Genomic DNA, 27,929 nt, shown 5'->3' on the forward strand with positions numbered 1-27,929 from the left:
GTCTCCGACATCCAGCTGCTTCTCCTCTTCTCTGCCCGCAGAGTCTGGGGTTTTTATAGGCACAGGATCGGGGGTGGAGCGGGCCATGGGTGGTCTTGGAAAAGGCAACATTTGAGTGGGAAAACAGAGATGTCAGTTCTCACTTTGGGCTGCGGTTCCAGGCTTAAGAGTGGGGCCCTTGCCAGGGACCCACTCACTTCTGCCCAGAATTTCCCTGCCTTCTGTCCCTGTCAGTTTGAGGGAGGCACATTTCATAAATGTGTGTGAAACCTCAATCATCATGCTTATGAGCTACAAAAGGATCTAGTGTTTCCATTAGAGAGAGTCTTTCCTAGGAATATCAAAGAAACCACATGTATCCATGTACACACAGGAACTATGATGTATCCATGGTGAATATATGTGTGTGTGATTTTGAGAAATGCTATATAAAAAGGAGTAGTGATTTTAAAATTATGGGCTTTTTGTTTTTGTTTTTGTTTTTGTTTTGAGAGGGTCTTGCTCTGTTGCCCAGGCTGGAGTGCAGTGGCGTGATCTTGGCTCACTGCAACCCCCACCTCCCGGGTTCATGTGACTCTCCTGCCTCAGCCTCCCAAGTAACTGGGACTACAGGCACGCATCACCACACCCAGCTAATTTTTTGTATTTTTAGTAGAGACAGGTTTTGCCATGGTGGCCAGGCTGGTCTTGAACTCCTGGCCTGAAGTGATCCACCCGCCTTGGCCTCCCAAAGTACTGGGATTACAGGTGTGAGCCGCCATGCCCAGCCTGAAATTATGATTTAAATATGAAATTATTTGGATGTATTTATTTGGAAAATGAGGCATTAAAAAGTAATTTCTGTGTTGCCAGGAACTGAAGGGTTCTATTGCAACTTAAACTAACAATAAAATGATAATCCATTCTTCTTAGGTAAAACAAATTCTCTTAAAGCTGTAAAAATAACACAAGCTACTTCAACAAATATAGAACATTGGTCCAATATAATTATTAAATTAGTTCTTATCTGGGCAACAATTACAATTTTAAAATTGAACCAGTGTTTTTTAACAGAGAACTTCTTTGTAGGTGAAAATTTGTTAACCCTTAGCAAATATTGGTTAGGAAAAAAAGACAAATATGAAATTTCTAAACCTCGTAGATGGACTTATGAAAAATAAGAGTAAATGATGAAGTAACGGAAGGCTTCAAACTAACAGGGTTTTTTTTTTTTTTGTACAGTATCCCTATCTTATTGTTTATTTATTTATTTATTTATTGAGATGAAGTCTCACTCTGTCACCCAGGCTGGAGTGCAGTGGCACGATCTTGGCTCACTGCAACCTCCGGCTCCCAGGTTCAAACGATTCTCCTGCCTCAGCCTCCCGAGTAGCTGGGAATACAGGCATGCGCCACGACGCAAGGCTAATTTTTGTATTTTTAGTAGAGATGGGGTTTTGCCATGTTGGCCAGGCTGGTCTTGAACTCCTGACCTCAAGTGATCCGCCCACCTCGGCCTTCCAAAGTGCTGAGATTACAGGTATGAGCCACCGCGCTCGTCCTGTATTTTAAATTACCGTAATTTTTGGTTGAATAAATTGTTGTAAGCCAGCATAGAGTCTAGCTGTTTATAAGCCTGCCTTCAAGACAGCAGCGGGTACTAGAGTTTCCAGGCCTGCTGGCGAGGCTCAGCTCAGAACAATCAATGCCAGGATCAGATTTTGTTCAAATTATGAACTATAATCATTCCTTTTCCTCATTCCCATTTTTCCCCTTTTCTTCTCAGGTGGAGGGAATATTTGCTTCAAGGGTACTACATATTTGTGTCTGGCTCCTGAGAGAGAGAAAGAACTTTTTACGAAATGACCCAGAAATGAAAAATTTTAAATCATTATAAGGAGGTTCATTCAGCCCATCTTTTATGATGTAGCTATATAATCTATTAAAGAGAGAGAATTGTCATGAGGACCTATAACCAGAACTGAATGAACCAAGAACAGTGATCTATCCAAAGGGACTTATAACCAAGGTTACTTGGGTCTGAGTCTTCTAGGGAGCTGTCCTCACTACAAACACAACAACAAAGACCACAGTTCATCCAGCAAACACTTTAACTGACATTACTGTTAATGCTGTCTGTGAACTACCTACCTGTAACATTTGAAGAGCCAGTGATTTCCTTAACTCTATATAACAAATCAAGTAACATATGGCTGTTTTGAGTAATCTCTACCCACATTCATATCCACATTTATAGATATGTAGACTTCAAAGACAACATAGAATACTGCTTAAGCAAGCAAGTAGAGAGCCATTAGTATATACTTTCCAAATCCCTCCCTGTCCGGCTGCCTTCTACATCTCGTAGAATATTGAACACTGCGCGGGTACAGGGGCTCACGCCTGTAATCACAGCACTTTGGGAGGCCAAGGCAGGCGGATCACGAGGTCAGGAGTTCAAGACCAGTCTGGCCAACATAGTGAAACCCCATCTCTACTAAAAATACAAAAAATTAGCCACATGTGGCGGTGTCGCCTGTAATCCCAACTACTCAGGAGTCTGAGGCCAGAGAATCGCATGAACCCAGGAGGCAGAGGTTGCAGTGAGCCGAGTTCGTGCCATTGCACTCCAGCCCGAGCAACAGTGCAAGACTCTGTCTAAAAAAAAACAGAAAAGAATATTTACTACTGCATTCACATCCTAAGTACAGGCTACTTTCTCAGAGCTAATTTCTCCATAGAGATAACCATGAAGGCCAATCTGCATGTCCATTTGACAAATATCTGTAGACTGACTACTTATGTGTTAGTCTCCTGGCCTGGGGCTGAGCATTCAGTTGTGACCAAACAGACCCTGTCCTTGCCTTCGTGGATGTTAAGGTTTTGACATCTGGGTTTATTTTTGCAATTCACAATCCAAAATATGGTTCCATTTATAGTCCTTTTATTATGAAGTTGGATCCTCCAGTGAAGCTTGGGTGAACCTTGAAATGAAAGGAAAATTGCCTGAAAATAGTAAGGAGTCAGTACCACCAAATGCTATTATTTCATTTTACTTGTACATCAGCTTTATAAGGCTTAAGGAAGGCAAGAATTATTGCACTCACTTTACAGATGAGGATATCTAAAAACAAAGGTTAGATGACTTGACTCAGTCACTTGGTGGTAGAAAAAGGACTGGAAGTTTGGTTTCCTATAGACGGGTTACCAGTAAGTAGCATCACTGTTCTTTTCTCTTACTGAACAAAGTCTCCCTTCTACTTTCCCCAAAGGGCCCAACTTCCCATGAAAAGAAAAATTGTAGTGCATCCCAGTGGACACTAAGCATTATCAGGACTAGTGTTCCTTAAGTCCCTTTAGTAAGTCTTATCAAATTGCCACTTCAATAAATCTTTTCCAGAGACTTCCCAAGTTCTGAAAATCTGAACTTAGGACTGTTTCCTAGAGAGTTGGTAGTAAACTTTTAAGAACAGGCAAAGGGCATATAGATATAATACTTAAAAGATTAACTCAGTTTGAAAACATTTGATCACACATATATGCATGCATGCCTGTTCCCATCCTATCTTTGTCTCTCGCTGTAGATATGCAGTGTCATCACTAACTTTATGTCACAGATAAGGTAGCTATATAAATGTATGTGGCTGACTGCCACTACTGCTACTTGAGACCGTCACTAGAGCAATTACTACTGTTACTGCTTGAGACCTTCGTTATGACTGAACAAAGAGACGAAGGTAGAAATGATAACTTAAAACAAAAGTAGCTATTTTAAGGAAAGACTAGCATGAGGAAGAAGAAGAGAGCTCCCTGCTTCTAGTGAGTAAAGGCAGTCCCCCAGCTTCTACAGCTCTTCCTATTTATTGGGTAACAAGAGCAGGAAGGAGGAGGTAATGATTGGTCAGCTGCTTAATTGTTCATATTGTTACTGACAGGCTTATGATTATGCCTAATCATAAGAAACATTTGTGCCTCCAACAAAAGTACATTTAAATAAACATTTAAAAATGTACCTACATTTTTGCAAGCATATCAAACCGATTTCATTTGTCCATGTTTTCTAACCGGATCTTATCCACATGCATACAAATGCCATATGTAGTTTTTAATCATCGTTCAACTTTTAACAATTTTTTATTTATTTTTTGAGAAAGGGTTTTCTCTCTCACCCAGGCTGGAGTGCAGTGGTGTGATCATGGTTCACTGCAGCCATGAACCCCTGGGCTCAAGCAGTCCTCCCACTTCAGCATCCTGAGTAGCTTGGCTATAGGCACACACCACCACACGTGGCTAATTTTCAAAATTTTGTAGAGATTTAGTCTTGCTATGTTGCCCAGACTGGTCTCTAGCCCCTGGGCTCAAGTGATCTTCCTGCCTCAGCCTCCCACAGCACTGAGAGTGCAGGTATTAGCCACTATGCCCAGCCTCAACTTTTATTTTTTTAAAAAGTATGTAAATAACATTACCCTAATTGACTTATGGTCATTTTATTCACTTTAAAAATTTTGATTGATCTAAAGGAAAGAAAATCAAAGACCATTGCATCATACTTGAACCCTCAACTGAAGGATTACGTCTTCATAAAAAATTCTTTCCTGGCCGGGCGTGGTGGCTCAGGCCTGTAATCCCAGCACTTTGGGAGGCCAAGGCAGGTGGATCACCTGAGGTTGGGAGTTCGGGATCAGCCTGACCAGTATGGAGAAATCCCATCTTTACTAAAAATACAAAAAATTAGCCGGACATGGTGGTGCATGCCTGTAATTCCAGCTACTCAGGAGGCTGAGGCAAGAGAATAACTTGAACTCGGGAAGCGGAGGCTGCGGTGAGTGGAGATCGTGCCATTGCACTCCAGCCTGGACAACAAGAGCCAAACTCTGTCTCAAAAAAAAAAAACTTCTTTCCTTCATGGGTCATAGAAAGTAGAAGAGAGACATGCACCAGTTTTGCCTTTCAGCATAGGAAGTACTTACAGATGAGAATCCATGTGGAAGAACAAGAAAAAAATTTTGGGGGGATAGGAAGGACTCATTTAAAACAAGTCTCAGCTTGCTTTTTTTTTTAATTTAAAAAGGAAAAATTGACTCAAATGCTCATTCACAACACAGAAAATCCTATAAAAGTGGCAAATATAGTACAGCATATTATTTTCTTTCCTTTTCTTTTTCTTTTTTTTGATACAGAGTTTCGCTCTTGTAGCCCAGGCTGGAATGCAGTGATGTGGTCTTGGCTCACTGCAACCTCCACCTTCAGGGTTCAAATGATTCTCCTGCCTCAGCCTCCCAAGTAGCTGGGATTACGGGTGCCCGCCACCACACCTGGCTAATGTTTGTAATTTTAGTAGAGACAGATTTCACCATGTTGGCCAGGCTGGTCTCAAACTCCCGACCTCAGGTGATTTGCCCTCCTTGGCCTCCCAAAGTGCTAGGATTACAGGCATGAGCCATTGTGCCCAGCCAACATACTTATATTTTAAATATAATGACAGTGATGGATGAGACACTCACTCTGGGATGAAAAGATTGTCTTCAAAATCTGCAAAGTCCTAATGTTGCTAATGCTGGTGCTATGAATGTTGGAAGAAACGGTGTACTGATATCCCAGGACAGTCCAATGACGTTTCTCCCAAATAGTTATTTATGACACTAATATCCAGATACTTTAAAGTATTTCTTTAGTAATCAACTATATTAAAATAACCCCACAATAACTAGTTCCCTTCATGTCAACAACAGCTTTTATTTGTTTCGAGCTTCAATCTTTGAGTCAGAAAGTTTTTCTTTTTTTTTTTTATTTTTATTTTTTGAGACAGTTTCACTCTGTCATCCAGGCTGGAGTGCAGTGGTGCGGTCTTGCTCACTGCAATCTCTGCCTGCTGGGTTCAGGCAACTCTCCTGCCTCAGCCTCCCAAGTAGCTGGGATTACAGGCATGCACCACCATGCCCCTAATTTTTTATATTTTTAGTAGAGAGGAGGTTTTACTCTGTTAGTCAGGCTGGTCTCAAACTCCTGATCTCAAGTGAACCTCCCACCTCAGCCTCCCAAAGTGCTGGGATTACTGGCTTGAGCCACAACGCCCGTCCACTTCCTTTTTTTTTTTTTTTTTTTTTGTTAAGTATACTACATTCCCGTTTCCTGGGCATTATTATATGTAGTCTAGTCTAGTTTATTTCGTGACTATGAAGACTGTGACTACTGATGGCCCCATTCACTCAATCCAGTTCAAACTATTGAATGTGGGAGGACAGGACAATGGGCCACTTACTGAGTTGCTGACACTGATTTTCATACTAAAAATAAAATGGGATTATTCTAAAATGTTTCAAATAGGTTAGAAAAAGTGTTTTTCATTTGTTGGTTGGTTGGAAAAAAGCTCAGTACAGCTCTATTTTTTAGGTGGAATCATGAAAGTCAAGGTTGAAAAACTCTTAAAACCCATGTGGCCCAATCCTTCATTTTGATGCCCAAAACCCCTATAACATCCCTGCGAAGTGGTTGTCTACCCTTTACTTATCTCTAGTGGCAGGGGAGTGTCTATTCCTCCACATCATAGAAATTAACAAACAAGAACACATTAGTAGGTTTCCATTAAAAAATGATTCAGAAAGGGCCGGGCATGGTGGCTCATGCCTGTAATCCCAGCACCTTGGGAGGCTGAAGCAGGCAGATCATGAGGTCAGGAGTTTGAGACCAGCCTGACCAACATGGTGAAACCCTGTCTCTACTAAAAATACAAAATTTAGCCAGGCATGATGGCGCGTGCCTGTAATCCCAGCTACTCAGGAGGCTGAGGCAGGAGAATCACTTGAACCCAGGAGATGGAGGTTGCAGTGAGCCAAGATTGCACACTGCACTCCAGCCAGGACAACAGAGTGAGACTCTGTCTCAAAAAAAAAAAAAAAAGATTAAGAATTGTATGCAACTTTTCAGGACAGTAAGGGGATTTTTTAGTTGTCACTCAAAACATGATGTCAGAGCTATGTTTTTTACATGGGGAAATGCAGGTGGCATAGATACCTTATGCAGCAGGCTGAGGTGTAGAGAATCCTAAGCCAATTCTGGTCGGAAGCACTTCAGAGGTGACCGCACAGAATGATGTGGGAAGTCTTTGCTGTAGGGTGTTATTCCAAAGACACCTAAGGAAAATCACTGTCTTTCTGTCTGGGCTTCTATAACAGAAATACCATAGACCACATAGCTTAAACAACAAATATTTATTTCTCACAGTTCTGGAGGCTGGGAGTCCAAGATCAACGTGCCAGGTTCTGTGTCTGGTGAAGGCCCACTTCCTGGTTCATAGACTGCCATCTTTTCTCTGGGTCCTCATATGGAGAAGAGATGAAGGAGCTCTCTGCAGTCTCTTTTATAAGGGCACTAATCCCATTCATGAGAGCTCAACCCTCATGGCTTAATCACCTCCCAAAGGCCCCACTTCTAAATACCATCATTTTAGTGTGCATACATTTTGGGGGGGGTATGCAAATAGTCTACAGCAGTCATCGTATCTTAATTTTCTTCCATAACCTTGACAGTGCTACAGAGATTTTTCTTATCTGTGATTTAGCTTATGCCATCTGGATTGCTGCAAGATTTAAAATCTCACTTTCCTGGTTCATAATTTTGGTCAGAATATTAAGTTGATAATCATTAATGTTTTATAAGATAACTAGGCACAACGACCCATCAGTTCTTTTTCTCTTGAAACCACATCATGCGGACAGAATGAAGAGAAACCATTTTAAGCTAATGAATTTGATGTCTTGTTTTAATCTACATGGTTAGAATGAATTCCAGCTCATATAGACTCTTCCATTTGTGAGATAAACCTCTAGGTAGTAAGGTTTATTTTAAAATTATTTCACTAGGGCAGAGAGGAATGAAAAGGTGGAGTGCAGGGGATTTTTAAGGCAGCAAAACTATTCTGTATGATTCTACAACAGTAGATACACGTTATTAAACACTTGTCAAAACCCCCAGGGTGGGCCGGGCGCGGTGGCTCCCACCTGTAATCCCAGCACTTTGGGAGGCCAAGGTGAGTGGATCATTCGAGGTCAGGAGTTCAAGACCAGCCTGGCCAACATGGTGAAACCCTGTCTCTACTAAAAATACAAAAATTAGCCAAGTGTGATGGCACCCTCCTGTAATCCCAGCTACTCGAGAGGCTGAGGCAGGAGAATCGCTTGAACCCGGGATGCGGAGGTTGCAGTGAGCCAAGATCCCGCCATTGCACTCCAGCCTAGGTTACAGAGCCAGACTCCATCTCAAAACAAAACAAAACAAAAACCCCATAGGATATATAATACAAAGAGTTAACCCTAATGTAAACTACGAACTTGATAATGATGTGTCAATGCTGCTTAATTGATTGTAACAAATGCACCCCGGAGGTGGTGATGTTGACTCCAGGGAGGCAGTGTGCACAGGGCAGGGTTATAGGAGAACTCTCTGTACTTTCCACTTGACTTTGCTATGAGACTAAAACTGCTCTAAAAGATAAAGCCTATTTTTAAAAAATGACTACACAAAGCTTTCACATATAAACATTTGGTTTCGAATAAGCACACCTTCTGATTTTCAAAAATGTTTTTTCCATTATTAAAAGTCTTAGAGCCTTTTTTTGATAAATTAGTAAATTTTATGTATGGTGATTTCAAAAGTACAATGAAGTTATTAGGTAGGAAAACCTCTTTGGTAAGTTATTTTGTATGGTGAAGAATCGCTCTAATGTGGTTGTATGATAAATCCAGGGATCCCTTTAAGAAGCACCACCAGGAGGCTGGGCGCAGTGGCTCACGCCTGTAATCCTAGCACTTTGGGAGGCCGATGCGGGCGGATCACGAGGTCAGGAGATCGAGACCATCCTGACTAACACGGTGAAATCCCGTCTCTACTAAAAATAAAAAAAAATAAAAAAAAAAAAAATTGGCCTGGTGAAGTGGCGGGTGCCTGTAGTCCCAGCTACTGGGGAGGTTGAGGCAGGAGAATGGCGTGAACCCAGGAGGCGGAGCTTGCAGTGAGGGGAGATCGCGCCACTACACTCCAGCCTGGGTGACAGAGCGAGACTCCGTCTAAAAAAAAATAATAATAATAAATAAAAACCACCACCAGGAACATGAGACTTTAAAACATCATTAAAACAGTATCTGGGCCGGGTGCAGTGGCTTATGCCTGTAATCCCAGCACTTTGGGAGGCTGAGGTAGGTGGATCACGAAGTCAGGAGTTCAAGAGCAGCCTGGCCACATGGTGAAACCTCATCTCTACTAAAAATACAAAAATTAGCTGGGCGTGGTGGTGGGCACCTGTAATCCCAGCTACTTGGGAGGCTGAGGCAGAGAATTGCTTGAACCTGGGAGGCGGAGCTTGCAGTGAGCCGAGATCGCGCCAATGCACTCCAGCCTGGGCAACAAAATGAGACTGTCTCAAACAAACAACCAACCAAAAAAACAGTATCTGAAAACTGGGGAGAAGATACTCCCAAATAATTATAATCTCTGAAATAATTGGACATTTTCTCTCTGTTTTCTGATTGTTTTATAACTTGGTGGCAATGCAGACTGGTGAAAATATTCCTAAGAAATAGCGAGATGATTTCATTGGATAACAGAATAGAAAGCAAATCCCTGGAATCACGGGAAAAAGGAGACACATAAAATGGCCTTTTTCATTCTTGGGGACTAGAATAATTTTCTCACGTAAGTTTACTATGGTGCTCACTCATCCTGCTTCTGTGGGTGACTGTCTGTGGATGATCACAAACAAGAATTCCACTGGGATTCCAACCTTGAGAAGTATTAGGTAAGAGGCACTTTTAGTGCCTTGCGGATTATATGATAAGCTTGTCTTTTCTAGAAAAGGAGCACAGCATGTTTAAATACAATTCTATATGCAAGGCCATGCTGCTCAAGTAGAAGAAAAGGATCCTTGAAGAATGTGTATCTCTGAGAGATCATCAAAAGTCCCTAAATGGAACAATGGAAATTATATAAAATAAAACCGGCAAGCAGGTGATTCTGTTAAGGCTAAGTGGAATCCAAATCTAAGTCCAGATGTGGGCAAGTGTGAGAGAGGATAACACACAGGAGGTCGGGATTTTACCTCACTGAGGCTGCACAATAAAAACCCGACTCTCGGCTGGGCGTGGTGGTTAATGCCTGTAATCCCAGCACTTTGGGAGGCCGAGGCAGGAGGATCATGAGGTCAAGAGATCAAGAGTATCCTGGCCAACATGGTGAAACCCCATCCCTACTAAAAATACAAAAACTAGATGGGCGTGATGGTGCGTGCCTGTAATCCCAGCTACTCGGGAGGCTGAGGCAGGAGAATCGCTTGAACCCCGGAGGCAGAGGTTGCAGTGAGCTGAGATCGTGCCACTGCACTCCAGCCTGGCGACAGAGCAAGACTCCATCTCAAAAAACAACAACAGCAACAACAAAACCAGACTGTCCTGGCAGGTGGGTGGGGAAGGGGGACAGTAAGGCAATAGCGGCAGAGAAGCAGCAGCAGCATAAGGCATGGATGACGCATCTGACTGTAATCCATGTACATACTCAACTGAACTCACGAAAAAGCAGCTGAATGTAGAGAAACTAAACTTATTGAGGCTCCCAGTGACTTGGGGTACAGACCAACAGGAGGGAAGAACTTAGTACCAGCATAGAACCACCCACTGGCCACCATGTCCAGCTGGGCTATGCAGTCAGCGTTTTCCTATTTGCTGTCATCATCTCTATGACCGTGATCCTTTCTACGTCCTGTGATGTTCCTGGTATTAGCTGTCACTGTGATTTACCCTGGACCCTATGTGGAATGCAGTGGATAAGGAGAGTGGGTAGAAGTCAAGTGGTCCCAATGTGCCTCACGATTCTTTGGTTATGTGAAGGCTTTTTTTTTTTTTTTTTTTGCACTATAGAAGTTATGTGGGGGGTGGAAATTGGTAGAATTATGTTTCTAGTTTTTCCAATTATTTAGATTCCTCGTCACATCATATATTAACTTCTAGCATAGTATCATGTTTGTTATAGAAAAGGTTTTATCCAAACTATATCACCATGTCAACTCCTTTAGAAATGGAATTAATTCTAACTGATTCAAGTTTATCAGCTTTAATGCTCTTAAGTGAAAATACTTGAGAATGACACAGCTGAGTAAATATTAAAGAAAAACAAGGAATACTTAAGGTAGCATAACTAATAACAAGCCGCAGGCCAGACAAGTTCTTTGATTTTAACAACTTTTAATCCCTATTAATTGTCAAAAGACAAGGCGAAGAAATCCCCTCAGTAAAATTCAGAAATCTAATCACCAAGCCAAAATTCCCCTATAACTATGTCACAGATGGAAATCCAGTTTTAAGAAACTGGCATGGTCAGTTGTTAACACACCAGTACTATCTACAAACACAGTTGTTTAAACACAACAGATTGCCATTACACAGCAGGTTCATTAATCACAATTCAGCTTGCTATTAGGAGAGAAAATTACTGGTGTATTTAGTTTCCATCCCATTACCTTGACTTTCATTTAGAGCCATTCAACAATTTCCTCCTTCATTAGAAGTCACAAGTTAACCAAGCCATACGGTCATCAAAGAAACACAGTACATTTGATGATATCTTGAAAATGTAAATGCTTAGTGCAATTTTGTTAATTCACCACGTTTCTTAAGCATTACAGCAATCTATTCAAGATAATTCTCAAGCCTTTGCTTCAGAATCCGTTAGCTATAGACATTCCAAGTACTGCTTGAGGCAAACTCCTGCAGTAATGGTTTCCAGCAATGGGCCTCCACCAGTCTGAGGAGTCTGTTACTCCCTCAGTCTTTTTCATAGCCCCCAAATGCACCTCTGTTGTAAAAAAAACTGTAATCCTTTGCTTTAATGGAAGACTGTCAGTTTCATTTTACTGCATTCTCCAGGAATATTCCTTTCTAACGAAGCCACTTCCCAGCCCTCCACAGGAAATGTTCAGGGGCCCCCACATTCAGGATTGGTTCTGAGATATTATCTCCTAAGATAAATTGAGATAGTAAACAATATCCAGTCAATGAACAAGTGTTTACTGACTATTGTTCTTAGGAACAGTAGCCACTAAAGAGAATACCGTACAAATAGAGTCTACTAAAACTTTGCACTCTAGATGGGCTATAATACACATACACAGTACACAGAAAAGCTAACTCTGATACAGAGTGGCAGATTGTTGGTGCTACGTGAATACTGTGTGTAGGAACTGCCATAGGACTCCACTGATTCACTCTGGACTACAGAGATGAGATGATTAGCCACCCTTCCACAGAAAAGGGGAACATGGAGTGGGAAGAAGGGAAGGGAAGCATAGAAACAAAGAGATGAGGGGAATCATTTCTATTTGAGAGTAAAACAGAGTCCATCTGTAATAAATGTAAATCTGTTTTTGTTTAATTTTTTCTGTTCTTCTGGCTTCTCAACATCAATCTGTTTTTGTACACGGTGTCAGTGTGACTACATTTCCAATACAAATAAGGTTAATCTTGATCGAAACACTTTTTGAAGCGGCTTCGTTGTCTGGGGTAAATACCCAGGATTCGTCGTCTTGCGCCAGGAAGATTTAGGACAGGAACACACATGAGTTTAGGAGCAGAGGCTTAACAGTGAGACAAAGGCTTCTGCAAGGAAAGACGGGTGGGTGGTGGAGTGCGCTGGATTTTATAGTTCAGCTTGAGGAGGCGGTGTCTGATTTACATAAGGCCCATAGATTGGACGGATCAGGTGTGACATTTCCATAGCGGGCGGGGAAGGTTGGCTACCCCACCCTAATCTTATTATGCAAATGGACTTTCCACTTGACCAGGCCATCTTGCCTGCTCCTTTCTGACAAAGAAAAGGGAAGATGGGGCCACTAATTTGAAGATGTCTAGACCCAGGTGGCTTTTTTCCTACCGTTATTCACCCCTGCAAGCTTCCGGCTTGAATGTCTACGTCTGCAGCTCAATTTTGCAGGCTGCTCTTCGTTAGAAAATGATTTGGGGACTGATTTCATTAAAAAGAAAAACCTTACTGAGGACTCCCATACCCTCACTATCTGCCTAAGTAGTTTCTTCTTAACTCCTCTGTCATTTTGACACTATCCATTTGAAAAGGTGAAGCACACTGAGGTCATCCATGGTTGAGTCTGTTTGGCTTCATTTAGAATCACAGGAAATACAGTCTCATGGCTGGTCAAGCTTGTCCAACCCACCTTCTTCTGTCGTTGTTTTGTTTAGTTTAGTTTTAGGCTTTCGGCGGCCTGAAGCCATAGTTTTTAGTTTCTGTCTCTAGTGATAAGCAGAAAAAAGGGATGAGGAAGGCGCTCGTTAAAAGAAAAACTTCAGCCAAACTAAATTTAAAAGAGTTTGAGCAATGAACGATTTGTGAATCGTGCAGCCCCCAGAATCACAGCAGATTCAGAGAGACTCCCGTGCTGCCACGTGGTGGAAGATTTATGGACAGCAAAAGGAAAGTGACCTACAGGAAATGGAAGTGAGGTACAGAAACAACTGGATTGGTTACAGCTTGGCGTTTGCCTTATTTTAACACGGTTCAAACAGTTGGCTACATTTCTTTGGCCAAAACTTAGTGACCGGCACAGGTGTGGGCCACAGTTGGTTTATACCTCCAGTTGTTATAGTTCATGATGTATAGAAATACCTTTAGGCTGAAATTAAATATGTAAGGAAGCCGCTTGAGGCTAAACTTAATAGGCTTTAGTGGCTTAACCAGAAACAAAAACTAAGAACCCATGACTGGATTCTCTCTCTTGGACACCCCTGCAACCCACTGTCATAATTGATCTTGGCCAAGTCAATTATATATTATCATTGCTTACAATGAGGGAATTGCGCTGATTGACATAGCTAGCCCTGATCCATCTCAGATTAGGAAATATAAGAGGCTCATAAATTCTTCCATTCAAAAAATGTGGTCAGTTTTCGTGTAAGTCACTTCCAGGTAATTAGGTTCATCTAACCTCGGTGGTGATAGTAAATCATAAATTACATAAGCTACAATAGGCATACTGTTGCCATTTCTGGTCAGCCAGTGTCCTGACGCATGCTTTTTGGTGTACCACAATCAAGACATCTGTGGGAACTGCGGCCGGCTGGCTCAGTGAGGCACAGCCAGCAGGGGAAGATGGCAGTGGCCGTTCCGCTGCAGGTGTGAACCCTGGAGCAGCTGTGCAGTAAGCACCTGCCCAAGAGGGACTTTATCAAGTTTCTGCAGGACCACAATTCAGATTCATTTCTTGCAGAATATAAATTATTAGGAAACATTAAAAATGCGGGCAAGACAGCTAACAAGGACCATTTGGTTACAGCCTATAACCATCTTTTTGAAACTGAGTGTTTCAAGGGTATCAATACTGTAAGTGTTTGCAAGTGAAAAATGTGAAGCTTAATGAAGATAAACCCAAATAAACCCAAAGTCTGGAGAGACTCTGGCTGAGGGTCCACCAAAATATGCAAAATCTGTTCTAAAAACGCGAGATAAGGCCAGGTGCATTTGCTTATGCTTGTAATTCCAGCACTTTGGGAGGCCGAGGTGGGTGGATCACCTGAGGTCAGGAGTTCAAGACCAGCCTGACCAACATAGAGAAACCCCGTCTCTACTAAAAATACAAAATTTGCCGGACAAGGTAGCACATGCCTGTAATCCCAGCTACTCGGGAGGCTGAGGCAGGAGAATCGCTTGAACTCAGGAGGCGGAGGTTGCGGTGAGCTGAGATCACGCCACTACACTCCAGCCTGGGCAACAAGAGCGAAACTCCATCTCCCCTCCCCCCCAAAAAAAAAAAAAAAAAAAAAAGGAGATGAACAGCAGTGAATAACATCTCTCCTTTTTGGGAGATGGGGAGATGTTGTTCACGGCTGGTATACAGGAACACTACAAGATGGGACTGTTTTTGATACTAACATTCAAACAAGTTCAAAAAAGAAAAATACCAATACCAAGCCTTTAAGTTTTAATGTCAGAGTAGGCAAAGTTATCACAGGATGGGATGAAGCACTGTTGACTGGGTAAAGGAGAAAAGCCTCGATTGAAGAGTGAAGCAGAAAGGGCTTATGGAAAGAAAGGGCAGCCTGATGCAAAAATTCCACTAAATACAAAGTTCGTTTCTGAAGTGGAATTAGTGGATACTGATTGAAATAGCAGTGCTTCAGCTCTAAGGATATCAGCAACAGTGATAAAACTTGGCCTTAAAGAAACTTACGTAACTAACTAGAGTTTGTTACTATTGGAAGGGAAGAGTCACCTGGAAAATTCAGAGTTAAAACTTGTTTGAGGTGGGCGGATCACGAGGTCAGGAGTTTGATGCCAGCCTCGCCAGCATAGTGAAACCCCATCTCTACTAAAAATACGAATACAACAAATTAGCTGGGCATGGTGGTGTGTGCCTATAATCCCAGCTACTCGGGAGGCTGAGGCAGGAGAATCGCTTGAACCCAGGAGGCGGAGGTTGCAGTTAGCCAAGATCGCGCCATTGCACCCCAGCCTGGGTGACAGAGCAAGACTCCGTCTTGAGAAAAAAAAAAACAAAAACTTGTTTAACCTGATCCCAGCTTTTCAGAAATGTAATCCCTTATAAATCCCTGAAGTCCAAAATGTTTTACACTAACAACTGTGTAAAATACTGGTCAAGGAGAACTTTTTCCTTTTACCTCATGTTGTAAACTAAATGGCTGAATAAAAATATATCCACTTGGCGGGGGCGTGGAAAGACATCTTTTCCACGTGGAAAGATAATTTAATGAATGTGTGAATACAAGCTGAGGTAAAGGAAGTGAATTCGAATGGAGTACTCAATAAAAACTCAGCATCCTGAAGGAGACATCTGTTGCCTTTGTCTGACCAGCATCCCTTTCCCCTCTATTAAAAATAGAAAGTTGTTTGAGGCCAGCCTGGCCAACATAGTGAAACCCCATCTCTTCTAAAAATACAAAAATTAGCCAGGTGCGGTGACACACTTCTGTAATCCCAGCTACCCTGGAGGCTGAGGCATGAGAATCGCTTGAATCTGGGAGGTGGAAGTTGCAGTGAGATGGCGCCACTGCACTCCAGCCTGGGCGACAGAGTGAGACTCCGTTTCAAAAAAAAAAAAAGAAAAGAAAAAGAAAGTAGTAGTTTGTGCAACTACCTCTGGCTCATTTCTTGTGGTCTGTAGGACTGTGAATCAAGGTGCTCACATTCTACCTGCAAGCTAACCTCCAGAAAGAATGTGAATTTTGATACGAGGGACAGAAGACTAAAAGCGATGGGAATTGATAAGTATAACGACAACGCCCTAGAAGAGACGGTTCAATCATGAGTTGTACTCTAATTTAGAGTCCCTGAATTCTGTCCTGATGGACTTACCTTTCTAGAGGTGTGTGGTGAAATCTGCCTCAGTACTGTAAGCAATTTGACATTTTTTTCATTTGCTATTTCAAAAAAAATTAGAGCTAGAGCTGATTTTTGTGGCGTGCAATCACAGGGGTTTAGTGTATGCACTTTCTTCCTGTTTCAACTTCTAACCACAGCCTTGGGAATGGGAAGGTTCTAACTGAACATCATCTGCAGGAAGCATGGGTGATAGCACATCCCCGGGGCCTCTCACAATGCCGGTTTCAGTGTAGCTGATTTTAGAGAAAGCAGAGGTAAATCAGCCAGAATGAGAGAACAAAGAGGAGGGCTGCCTGTTCACAAAGGAACAACCCCGTCATACCACTCTTAACAATGAACACTAAAACAGATCATGACAGACGCCACTCTAAGTGAGTCTTGGTATGCCCCTATCTCATGACAAACACCTGCTATTTCCAATTTCACTCACCAAGAAAAATCTCATTTGTCCCTAGAAGTTATGTGTAAGGTTTCTGAGCTGAAAACAAAAGCAAACGGGGAGGTTTGTTGCGGTGACTTTCTGGATTAGGTAACTAAGAGGACAAAAGCTATCTGACCCCTGTCGGCATTAAAGTTCCCTGTCCACTTTGTCTCTCTCTCTTTCTTTTTTTTACTCCACCCCCGAACCCACTTTCTTCCTTTGTTCTTTAATAACAAATATTTCAAGCCTCTGGAAAGCCATGAATTCTGCCTTTGATATCCAGGCACTAGAGATTCCTTAAAGAACCTGAGATTTTATAATAGGAAAATTTATAACCCACAATTTAAAAAAAGAAGTTTTGCATAACAAAAGTCCAGGAAGTATGTGTTATTGACAACCTCAAATACAGCACAGACAAGGAATCTTTTAAAAAGTCTAACAAATTTGATAAAACGTTTCTCTTATCAAAAGCACATTTATATGAAGGGAAGAAGACAGTGAGCAGATAGGAAGTATAGGTTTGGAAGAGAAAAGGAGACATGGAGAAGTAGCTGAAAAAATCAAGCAACAATTTTTTTTTTTGAGACAGAGTTTCGCTCTTGTTGCCCAGGCTGGAGTGCAATGGCGTGATCTCAGCTCACCACAACCTCCGCCTCCTGAGTTCAAGTGATTCTCCTGTCTCAGCCTCCCAAGTAGCTGAGATTACAGGCATGTGCCACCTTGCCCGGCTAATTTTGTATTTTTAGTAGAGACAGGGTTTCTGCATGTTGGTCAGGCTGGTCTCAAACTCCCGACCTCAGGTGATCTGCTCGCCTCAGCCTCCCAAAGTGCTGGGATTACAGGTGTGAGCCACTGCGCCCAGCCAATTTTTTTTTTGCTTTTAAGCTAGGGAAGATCTGGACAGTTTGGAGAGAGAAGGGAAAGAGTTGCTGGAGGGGAAAAGGACAGGCAGGACTGGCTTCATGGGCATGTGACCTGTGCAGTCAGCCACCCCAGGACCCTGCATTTGATTCAATGCTCTGCTGGTTCTGAAAGGTATAAACCACTATGTGGTAAGCTGATTAATGACCCTCTATTTATAAATCCACATCCTAATCGCTGGAACCTGTGAATATGTTATCCTATATGGCAAAAGGGACTTTGCAGATGTGATTAAGTTAAGGATTTTGAGATAGGATGGTCTGTAACCAATGTAATCACAAGGGTCCTTATACAAGAGAGACAGAAGAGTTAGAGTCACAAGAGAAGGCATGTGACGAGGGAAGCAGAGAGAGTGAAGGAGATGTGACCATAATGTGAGGTCATGAGGTAAGGAATGCAGGTGGCCTCTGGAAGCTGGAAAAGGTAAGGAAACACATTGTCCCTGAGAGCCTCCAAAAGGAACACAGCCCTACAGGTCCATTTTGGACTCCTGATCTCCAGTACTATAAGGTAATGAATTTCTTTTGTTGTATGCAACTAAATGTGTGATAGTTTCTTACAGCATCAGTGAGAAACTAATACATGCTACATAAACACAAGGGAGATGTATTACTCGTTTTGTGGAAATCAAAGACATTAATAAAACTAATAGCAGTTACCATTTATTGAGTGCTTCCTAGGTGCTAGGCACTATACTCAGCTCTTTCTGTACCTAATCTTATGTAGCCCTAGAACAAGATATGAGGTGGGAATTAAGGCCCAATAACTAGCTAGAATGTTTTAGAGTTGGGATCTGTGCCCAATCTATGTCACTCTAAGTTTTTTTGTTTTACCCCATCCCCATATTTCATCATAAGCCTTTGGGTTTGTCTTCATTCTTTAGCATGAGTTATACTCGCACGTGTCAACCTAAGAGTCGGGCTGGGGCGGGGCAGGAGATGACATCCATATCTAGGGTGCATGAAATTAAAAAAGAGCCGAAGCCACCTCTACAAGTCACAGGTAGCTTACATAGGCACCTACAGCAGATGTGAGGCTACAGAAAAATGAATGAGACAGAGAATACGCTTCAGACCGAAACTCAAAGATCCCGCACCGTTCGTTCCTAACTTGCCCGCGTACTGGGTGAATTCTGGAGCCTGGCGGCTGCGAGGACCCCGGGAGCGACAGCAGGGACCGACGCAGAGAGGTCCTCAGCCTGGTTTCCCGGAGAAGAGGTCGCCCCGCTTCCCCTGCCCGCACCTCCCGGTGTTTTGGAGGCCCGCGTGGTCCCGCCTCATTGGCCGCCGTGGAGCCTGAGGCCTCGCGGAGGCGGGGCGGCCTTCGCAGTTGTAGTTCCCGAGTCCTCCTGTTCAGCGGCTCCGCCTTCCTGCCGCGGCGCCTAGGCGACCGCCCAGGACCACAACTCCCACAAAGCACCGCTCTCGGGGGCGTGGCCGGGGAGCCAAGCGAGCCGGGGGCGGGGCCGCCTGGGGGATGAAGTGGGGGCGTTCGCCTTTTCTGCCTCACTTGCAGCTGCCGGGTGTTGGGGAAAGAGTCTCCTGCCTCCGGACCGGAGTGTAGACCTCTGACCCTGGAGTCGCTCGGCCGCTGGGAACCGTCCCCTTGGGTCGTCGCCTGGGCCGCCCGCCGTTCCCCGGCCCCGAGGGGCCCGGCTGGCCGCGGCGAGGGGAGAGGTCAGCATGAGCCAAGGGGTCCGCCGGGCAGGCGCTGGGCAGGGGGCAGCGGCCGCGGTGCAGCTGCTGGTCACCCTGAGCTTCCTCCGGAGCGTCGTCGAGGCGCAGGTAAGCCCGAGTGATGGCGGGCCGGGAACCGCCGGCCGAACACCCGCGGCCGCTACACATGGGCCGCGGCTGTCATGCGGGGAGGGCCGGGCCAGAAAAGAGGTGATTTCTGGCGAGCAGAAAACCCGAGGAGCAGACACCTGACCGTCCAGTGCGGGAAACCTCTGCGAACCGCCCGCAAGGTGGGGGGACGGCGACACTCCGGGTAATGGCAGTCAAAAGAGAAGATGGTGACTGTCCCCCTGAGCTGTTTCGTTTTTTCCTCTCGGATGTTTTAAGCGGCTGGGAGTGTGGCGGGAGATGGAACGGGCATGAACCACCTCGGCTGTCTTGCGAAGGGAGCGAGCACCCAGAGAAGCGGTGACGTCCTTTCCTTCAGGAGTTAGCGAGGGAGGGAGACTGAGAGTAGGGGGCACTCCGCAGACCCCCGAGGCCCCGCCAGGCGCAGGGGATTGGGAGGGGACAAGACTTCACTCGAACTGTCGGACTAGAGCTTTCTGGGCTTTTACCCTTCCTCGAGCACCTTCCCTTGCTCAAGATTGTTTTATTTTTACCCAGCTGAGCTGTGTCTGCCAAGTGGCATCGCCAGGTAAGTCCCAATACGAGACTGGGGGTTCTGAGTCTGGCGTTGTGGCTCGTGGATGGAGGCTCTGGCTCTGGCAGTCGTGAGGTGCTGGCTGGTTGTTGATGTGAAGCGATGATTACAAGTGTTCTCAGTGTGCTAGAAATCTGAGGCTTAGCGACCAGATCCTTTCGCCTTCAGAGAGGTGTTTGCTTCTATTCAGTAGAATTTGAATTGATTGCCAGGTGCTGCTGCCTTTGTCTGCACCTGCTGCAAGGTGGCAGCACTGCTAAGGGCCAAAAAAATAAAACGAAGGTCTCAGGTGGCCTGATAATGAGGGGAGATGTCATTTGAAGCAATTAGTGCTCATCTTAGAAAAATTGAAGGTGACTCTGAGTGTAACCTTGAAAACATTTTTTTCTGAATTGAGTCACTTTATGTCATGGTTTTATGGTGCCCTGCACTAAATCCCAGAGTGCCTGAATAGTCCGTTTGTGTCTGTGTTTGAACCATAAAAATAAAAGGGGCAAACTTTTGGTATTGGGGAACAGTTAAAATGCAAATTCTCTGGCCCTACCTCCAGATGTATTGATTGGATCTGGAATGTGGCCCAGATATCAGCATTTTAAACAAACATTGCAAGTACAGTAACTGTAGCAAAGTTATCTTTTGACTACCTCTTGGACCTCACTTGGAAAACACTGAGATAGATAGTGGTAATCTGGGCAGACTTACGAAAGTAAATTTTCCAAATTGTCTTGGGAAAAGTTATTTTCCAGTCACTAGTTGAGTGTTTCTGAGTGAAATTTACAATTCGATATTTTTCTGAAATGAGAGTTCCCATTTTCTCTTTTTATATAGCACATATTAATTTATGCTTATCTGTCTAGAAACTTCATTTTAGATTTTTTTCATTTACCACACTAATTATGTGTAATTAATGTTTTATAATTTCACCTGTATTTTTAAAATTCTTGTGTAGAGATGGGGACTTACTATGTTATTAGGCTGATCTTCAACTCCTGGCCTTCAGCGAGCCTCTTATTTTGGCTTCCCAGGTGCTAGGATTACAGGTGTGAGCCACTGTGCCTGGCCTGCCCCTGTACTTTTAATTTCATTATATCCAAATGAATATAAATATAGTTCAACAGTTAAAGATTTGTGAATATTTGAAGTAGCATTGTGCCAAACAGTCTTCCAAGTGAATATATTTGGTTTTTGTTGCCAGCAGTACTTTCTCTTTTTTTTTGAGATAGTGTCTCACTCTGTTGGCCAGGCTGGAGTGCAATGGCATGTGTTGGCTCACTGCAACCTCTGCCTCAGCTTCCCAAGTAGCTGGGATTACAGGTGCTTGCCACTGCGCCTGGCTAATTTTTGTGGGTTTTTTTTTTTTTAGTAGAGACAGGGTTTTGCCATGTTGGCCAGGCTGGTCTTGAACTCCTGACCTAAGGTGATCTGCCTGCCTCGGCCTCCCAAAGTGCTGGGATTACAGGCGTGAGCCACCGCGCCCAGGCCGCCAGCAGTACTTTCTACTGTGCTGTTTTGTTTTTTTTTTGAGACAGAGTCTTGCTCTGTGTCGCCCAGACTGGAGTGCGGTGGCACCATCTTGGCTCACTGCAGCCTCCACCTCCTGGGTTTAAGTGATTCTTCTGTCTCAGCCTCCTGAGTAACTGGGACTACAGGTGTGTGCCACCACACACGGCTAATTTTGTATTTTTTAGTAGAGATGGGGTTTCACCATGTTGGCCAGGCTGGTCTCAAACTCCCGACCTCAGGTAATCCATCCGCCTTGGCCTCCTAAAGTGCTGGGATTACAGGCGTGAGCCACCGTGCCTGGCCTGATCATCTTTTAGATAGTACTTTAATCTATAACATGGTTACATGTACATTATCTCATTTTATTTGATACATCTCTCCGAAGTGGGACCATTGAGGTAATTGAAGTTCAGAGAACTTAAATGTCTTAATTGAGTGAGTGACTTTACAGTGGAGCCCTAATGTGGAACCCTTTCTGGTCTATACAGTATGTTGGTATTTTCAGTTCTCTCTAGTATAGAAAAGGAGACGGAAAATAGGAAAATCAAAAAGTGGAATTCAGCCAGTTCTTTGACTTCATCCATATAATAAATTGGTAGAAAACTGATAAAGGGAGAATTAGAATTTTTGAAAACTACCTCTGTTCACAAGAAATCAAAGTCATTTAAGGAGATACATATTTTAAATGTTATCTCCTTCCAAAATAAAAGCAGAAAAATATTTTTGAGCACACAAAATGATACGCGTTTGTATATCTCATGCCCCATTATCGTATAAATGAAATGTAAATATACTTTGGTAAAGCACTGGAAACTAAAGACATAGTGCATACAAGTGATAAACAATCTTCCTTTAAAAAGTAATTTCAATTAGATATATATAAGTTTTTCTAAATGTATTTCTGAGGTGGCATAAAATTGAGGAATACACAGAACCCCTCAATATATGAAAAGCCAGAAACCTAGAACTCAAATAGTGCTATACCAGTCCGTTACTCTGAGGGCTTCTCCTAAACCCTAAAGATCTTGAGCTACTTTAACAGTTGCATGGAGTGGAGTGGGCAAGAAATACCCCGTGTCTGCCCAGTGAGAGGAAACTAATAGGAGGCTCCACCATAATTCATTTCTCGTTTACCCTTATATTGAGGATGTAGCTGTTTGGAGCCTGGACTTCAAACAATTACATCCTCAGTATAAGGTAAACAAGAAATGAAACCCATTCTAAGTAAGGGGAATAAAAGAAACTTGCTGGGAGAAGCAGGGAAGAAACTTTGAGAATTTGTAACCATGAGGCAGTCCTCACACAGGTTTGCAAGCCAAATATTTATTCTGGGAAAATTCATAGCAGTCCCAAATTTGTATGCCCTGGGTTACCAATAAAAGCAAATATCCATCACCTCTGGAGGAATTTATTTTCAACTCAAACCTTAAAAAATTATTGAAGATAAAGTGCCAAGGAGAATAAACAGCTAGCAGTAAAATATCACAAAACACACAAGGAAACAGGGCACCATGAATCAGATATTAGACACAGACAACAGAAACAAACACATAATGACCTTAGGTTCTGAAATTATCAGATAGATAATTTAATATCACTATGTTTAATGTGTCCAAATAAAAAGAAACTTGAAGTATAAAAGGGAAAAAAGATTTTAAAGAGTGGCCAAAAAGATTTTAATAATAATGAATTAGAAGTTCTAGAACTGAAATTTAAAACTCAATGGATGGATTAAATAGCTGATCATATCCAGCTGAATAAATGATTGTTGAATTAGACAACCATTTTGTGTCTTTTTTTTGTCCCTAATCCTCCATCACCTTTTCATCTATCCTTACTCTCAGTTCATACCTTACTAAAATTGGAGCAATCAGAAGAGAAATTCCGTAGAGTAACCCACATCTATCCATTTACTAGTCTCTGTACCCACATATTTGGACTTCCTATTGGTTACCATTGATGAACTGTGTGCTTTTATCAAAGGCAGTCCCTTCACTTGTATGTTAGGTTTCATTCCTTCTTTCCTGCTCACGGACATGGGTCCAGTAATCTTCTCTTTCTTTCCTGGATCAGTTTTTCTTCCTCAAATAGAATTTTACTGTCATCATGTATTAGTCCATTCTTTTTTTTTTTTTTTTTTTTCCTGGAGTAGTCTCGCTCTGTCACCCAGGCTAGAGAGCAGTGGCTCGATCTCAGCTCACTGCAACCTTTGTCTCCCAGGCTCAAGCAATTCTTATACCTCAGCCTCCCAAGTAGCTGGGATTACAAGCTCCTGCCACAATGCCCAGCTAATTTTTGTATTTTTAGTAGAGATGGGGTTTTGCCATGTTGACCAGGCTGGTCTCAAATTCCTGACCTCAAGTGATCTGCCTGCCTTGGCCTCCCAAAGTGCTGGGATTACAGGCATGAGCCACTGTGCCTGGCTTAGTCCATTCTTGTATTGCTGTAAAGAACTACCTGAGACTGGGTAATTTTTAAAGAAAAGAGATTTAATTGACTCACAGCTGTGCAGGAAGCATGGCTGGAGAGGCCTCAGGAAACTTACAATCGGGGAAGTGCTGCACACTTTTAAACAACCGGATCTCATGAGAACTCACTATCAGGAGAACAGCAAGGGGGAAGTCCGCCCGCATGTTCAAACACCTCCCACCAGGCCCCTCCCCAGCACTGGGGATTATAATTTGACATGAGATTTGGGTGAAGAGATAAAGCCAGACTATACATCATAAAACATGCTGCTAATTCTACTGTTTTAAAGTTATATTTTGATCCACATATTCCTTCTGCCTTTGCCTATTTTTTCTGTTCCCTCTAGAAAATTCAAGAGTTAGATTTAATTTATTCTTCCTATGCTGGTTCTTCTATTTTTCAGCCCATTCTAATCAGACTTTTGCTCCTACCACACCTCTGAAACTGCTCTTGGCAAGGTCGCCAATGTCCTCCTTGTTGTTAAGACCAATGGTTTGTTCTTAAACCTCAGCTTTACCTATTGGTGACATTTTTTCACAACTCATCACTCACTCTCCTTAAAATAATTTTTATTCTGACATCCTGGATACTAAACTTTTCTGGTTGTCTTCTGTCTAGTGGGCCAGTCTGTCTTAGCATTCTTTCTTTGTTCCTCCCCTGCCCTTGAGCGCTAATCATTTGAACCTCAGGGTTCAAATCTTGTACTCTTTCTTCTCTTCATCTTAGTCATCTCTTCTGGTCTCTTAGCTTTAAATACCAAATGTACAGTGGACTCTCAGTGTTAGTCTCCAAGACTAAGATTCTCAGCTTTAGATCTATGTATCCAACTTCTTTTTGGACATCTCCACTTGGATGGATAGATATCGCAAACTTGATATAGAAACCACATTTCTGATCTTTTCCCCCAAATCTGCTTTTTCCACAGTCTTCCCTCACTTATACATAAGCTCCAGCCAAATTGGCCTCCCTGTTGTTCTTAAACATGGCAGATACATTCTTGCCTGAAAGCCTTTGTACTGTTTCTTCTACCTAGCACACACTTTTCTCGTGTATTCATATGATTCACTCTGTTAGGTTTCTGCTAAAGTGTCACTTTATCTGACGTGTCTCTTGTCTTAAATGTCCCTGACCATACAAATATAAAAGAGAAACCTTCTATCCTCACCAAATTCCTGTCACCATTTGATTAAAACTCCCCATTGGCTTTCTGTCTCACATGGTGTCATCCAAAAATATATTTGGTCTTTATTTCTGATTCCTGACATAGAGCCCTTTAAAACCCTTGGAATTTCTTGAGTCATAGGAGTGCCTTTTGTTACTCATAATGAGCCCCTTTCAATCACACTTGTGTTTATAGTAATGAAATGACTTAAGACGGGGACCCTACATAGCCTCAGGATTGGGGGCTGGTCACTACAAAGACCCAAGTGATTAGAAAGTTGAAACTTTTAGCCCCACCAATCTGCAGGAAGGGGAGAGAGGTGGGTGCTAGAGATTTAGCTCTGTAAGAACTTTTGAACAACTAGATTTGATGAGCTTCTGGGTTGGGGAATACATTGACTTACTAGGAGGGTGGCATGTTGAGAGAGGGCACGGAGGCTCTGCACATCCCTCTGCCTTAGTAGCTTGCCCAATGCATCTCTTCCATTTGGTTGTTACTGAGTTGTATCCTTTAAAATAATTGGTAACTGTAAGTAAAGTGTCTTTCTGAGTTCTGTGAGCCATTCTGGCAAATTATCAAACCTGCAGTGGAAGTGCTAGGAACCCCTAATTGATAGCCAGTCAGAAGAACAAGTGGCTCAGGACCTGAGATTTGTGTCAGGAGTGGGGCCATCTTGTGGGACTCAGCCCATAATTTGTGGGTCTGCACTGGTGGTGGATAGTGTCAGAATTGAATTGTTGGACACCACCCAGTTGGTCTCAGAGTTGGAGAATTGGTTGGTGTGAGAAAATAACTCAGATTCAGTAAAAGCTAAAATCTTATAGTGGTCTAATTCTCCTTCTTGCCTGTTGCATAGTCCTCCTTATTCCTCAAAAACATGGGGCAAGCTTACTCCATTAGGATCTTTGCACTCACTCCCAATGCCTGGAATGCTGTCCCCCCAGATACCTGCATGTCTTGCTCCTTGCCAAAATTTCATGACACCTTCTGTAACTGTCCTATTTTAAATGGTTAGCAGCCCCGGTTCTGCAGTCTGTTTCCAGTCCCTAGTTTTCTTCTATATCACTTTATTACCATCTGACATTCTGTACTTTGTTCATTCATTTTGTACCCCCCTTTTCCCTATGAGAATGTAAACTCCTTGACGGCAGAGATTTTTGTCTGTTTTTTTTTTTTTCTTCTAATTTTATATCGCCAGCACTTAAAGCAGTGCAAATCTTATGTTGGGCCTCAGTAAATAGGCTGAATTAATGAATAAGTGAATGGAAGATAGATGCAAATAAATTATTCAGAATGAAATCTAAAGAGACAATGTGATAATAAATATTAAAGAGAACTTGAGATACCTGGAGAATAGAGTGACAATGTCTAATACGTCTAATTGGAGTTCTAAAAGAATATAATAGAATAGGGAAGAAGCAGTATTGATTTCTGCAGATGAGTATGAAGAAGATAACCTAACAGAAAAGTGAATCAAAGATATAAATAGACATTTTACACAAGAAGAAATACAAATGTGTCATAAAACATATGAACATTGTACCTTATTAGTGCAAATAAGAAAAAAGATAACCTTTCATGCTAACTAGATTGGCAAAAATTAAAGCATAGATTAATATTAAATATTGGTGAGGATATGGGCTGGCACAGTGGCTCACACCTGTAATCCCAGCACTTTGGGAGGCTGAGGCAGGCGGATCACTGGAGGCCAGGAGTTTGAGACCAGCCTGGCCAACATGGTGAAACCCTGTCTCTACTAAAAATACAAAAATTAGCTGGGCATGGTGGCATGTGCCTGTAGTCCCAGCTACTCGGGAGGCTGAGACACAAGAATCACTTGAACCCAGGAAGCGGAGGTTTCAGTGAGCCAAGATTGTGACCCTGCACTCTTGCTTGGGTGACAGAGTAAGACTGTCTCAAAAAAAAAAAAAAAAAATTCTTGAGGATATGGCTCAACAGTAACTCCCATTCATTGTTGGGGGGCTGGTAAATTGGTAAAACTGTTTTGGAAATCGTTTTGCCATTTCCTGAAAAAGCTGAACATATACTTTCAGCGGTTCCATTCCTAAGCATATAACCTGGAGAAACTCTTTTTTTTTTTTTCTTTTGAGACAAGGTCTCGCTCTTTGCCCCAAGCTGGAGTGCAGTGGTGTTATTTTGGCTCACTGCAACCTCGACCCCCTGGGTTCAGGTGATCCTCCCATCTCAGCCTCTTGAGTAGCAGGTGCTCACCACCAGACCTGGCTAATTTTTGTACTTTTGTAGAGACAGGGTTTTGCCATGTTGCCCAGGCTGGACTCAGTTCTCCTGTGTCCACCTCCCAAAGTGCTAAGATTACAGGTGTGAGTCATTGTGCCTGGCCCAACCTGGAGAAACTCTTGCATGTGTTTTTACACCAGGATATGTGTCCAGAAACATTTGTGTAGCAATGTTCTTTAGCCAAATCTGAAAACAATCTAAATAGGGATTGTGGTAATTTTCTATTGCTGTTGTGACAAATTGCCACAAATATAATGACTTAAAAACAACATGAATTTATTATGCTGTAGTTCTGGGGGCCAGAATTCTGAAAATGGGATTTGCAGGGTTAAAATCAAGATGTCAGCAAGGTTGCATTTCCTTCTGGAGGCTCCTTTTCAAGCTTCTAGATATTGTCATGATTTTTGGCTTATGACCTCTTTATTCTTCATCTTCAGAGCCAGC

At 42.8% G+C, this 27,929-nt stretch overlaps 1 protein-coding gene and 2 pseudogenes across 3 annotated transcripts in view; 2 read left to right on the forward strand and 1 right to left on the reverse strand.

Moving 5' to 3' along the window:
* Positions 1 to 231: 231 nt before the first annotated feature.
* LOC129024273 (small nucleolar RNA U13) lies at positions 232 to 303 on the reverse strand (annotated as a pseudogene).
* A 13,821-nt stretch (positions 304 to 14,124) lies between these two features.
* Positions 14,125 to 15,136, forward strand: LOC129014501 (peptidyl-prolyl cis-trans isomerase FKBP3-like; annotated as a pseudogene).
* A 4,044-nt stretch (positions 15,137 to 19,180) lies between these two features.
* ERO1B (endoplasmic reticulum oxidoreductase 1 beta) overlaps positions 19,181 to 27,929 on the forward strand; it is a 70,930-nt gene continuing 62,181 nt past the window's right edge. For 2 of the 3 annotated variants that reach the window (XM_054479596.2, XM_063670867.1), the window contains exon 1: positions 19,182 to 19,497. In XM_054479596.2, the coding sequence (XP_054335571.1) occupies positions 19,396 to 19,497 (102 nt within the window). In that variant the 5' untranslated portion in view covers positions 19,182 to 19,395. Of the gene's footprint in view, positions 19,498 to 27,929 lie in introns of all 3 variants that reach the window. The other variant, XM_054479613.2, reaches the window with a different exon arrangement.

The sequence above is a fragment of the Pongo pygmaeus genome, chromosome 1, assembly GCF_028885625.2.
Source record: "Pongo pygmaeus isolate AG05252 chromosome 1, NHGRI_mPonPyg2-v2.0_pri, whole genome shotgun sequence".
In the NCBI taxonomy this organism is placed as follows: Eukaryota; Metazoa; Chordata; class Mammalia; order Primates; family Hominidae; genus Pongo; species Pongo pygmaeus.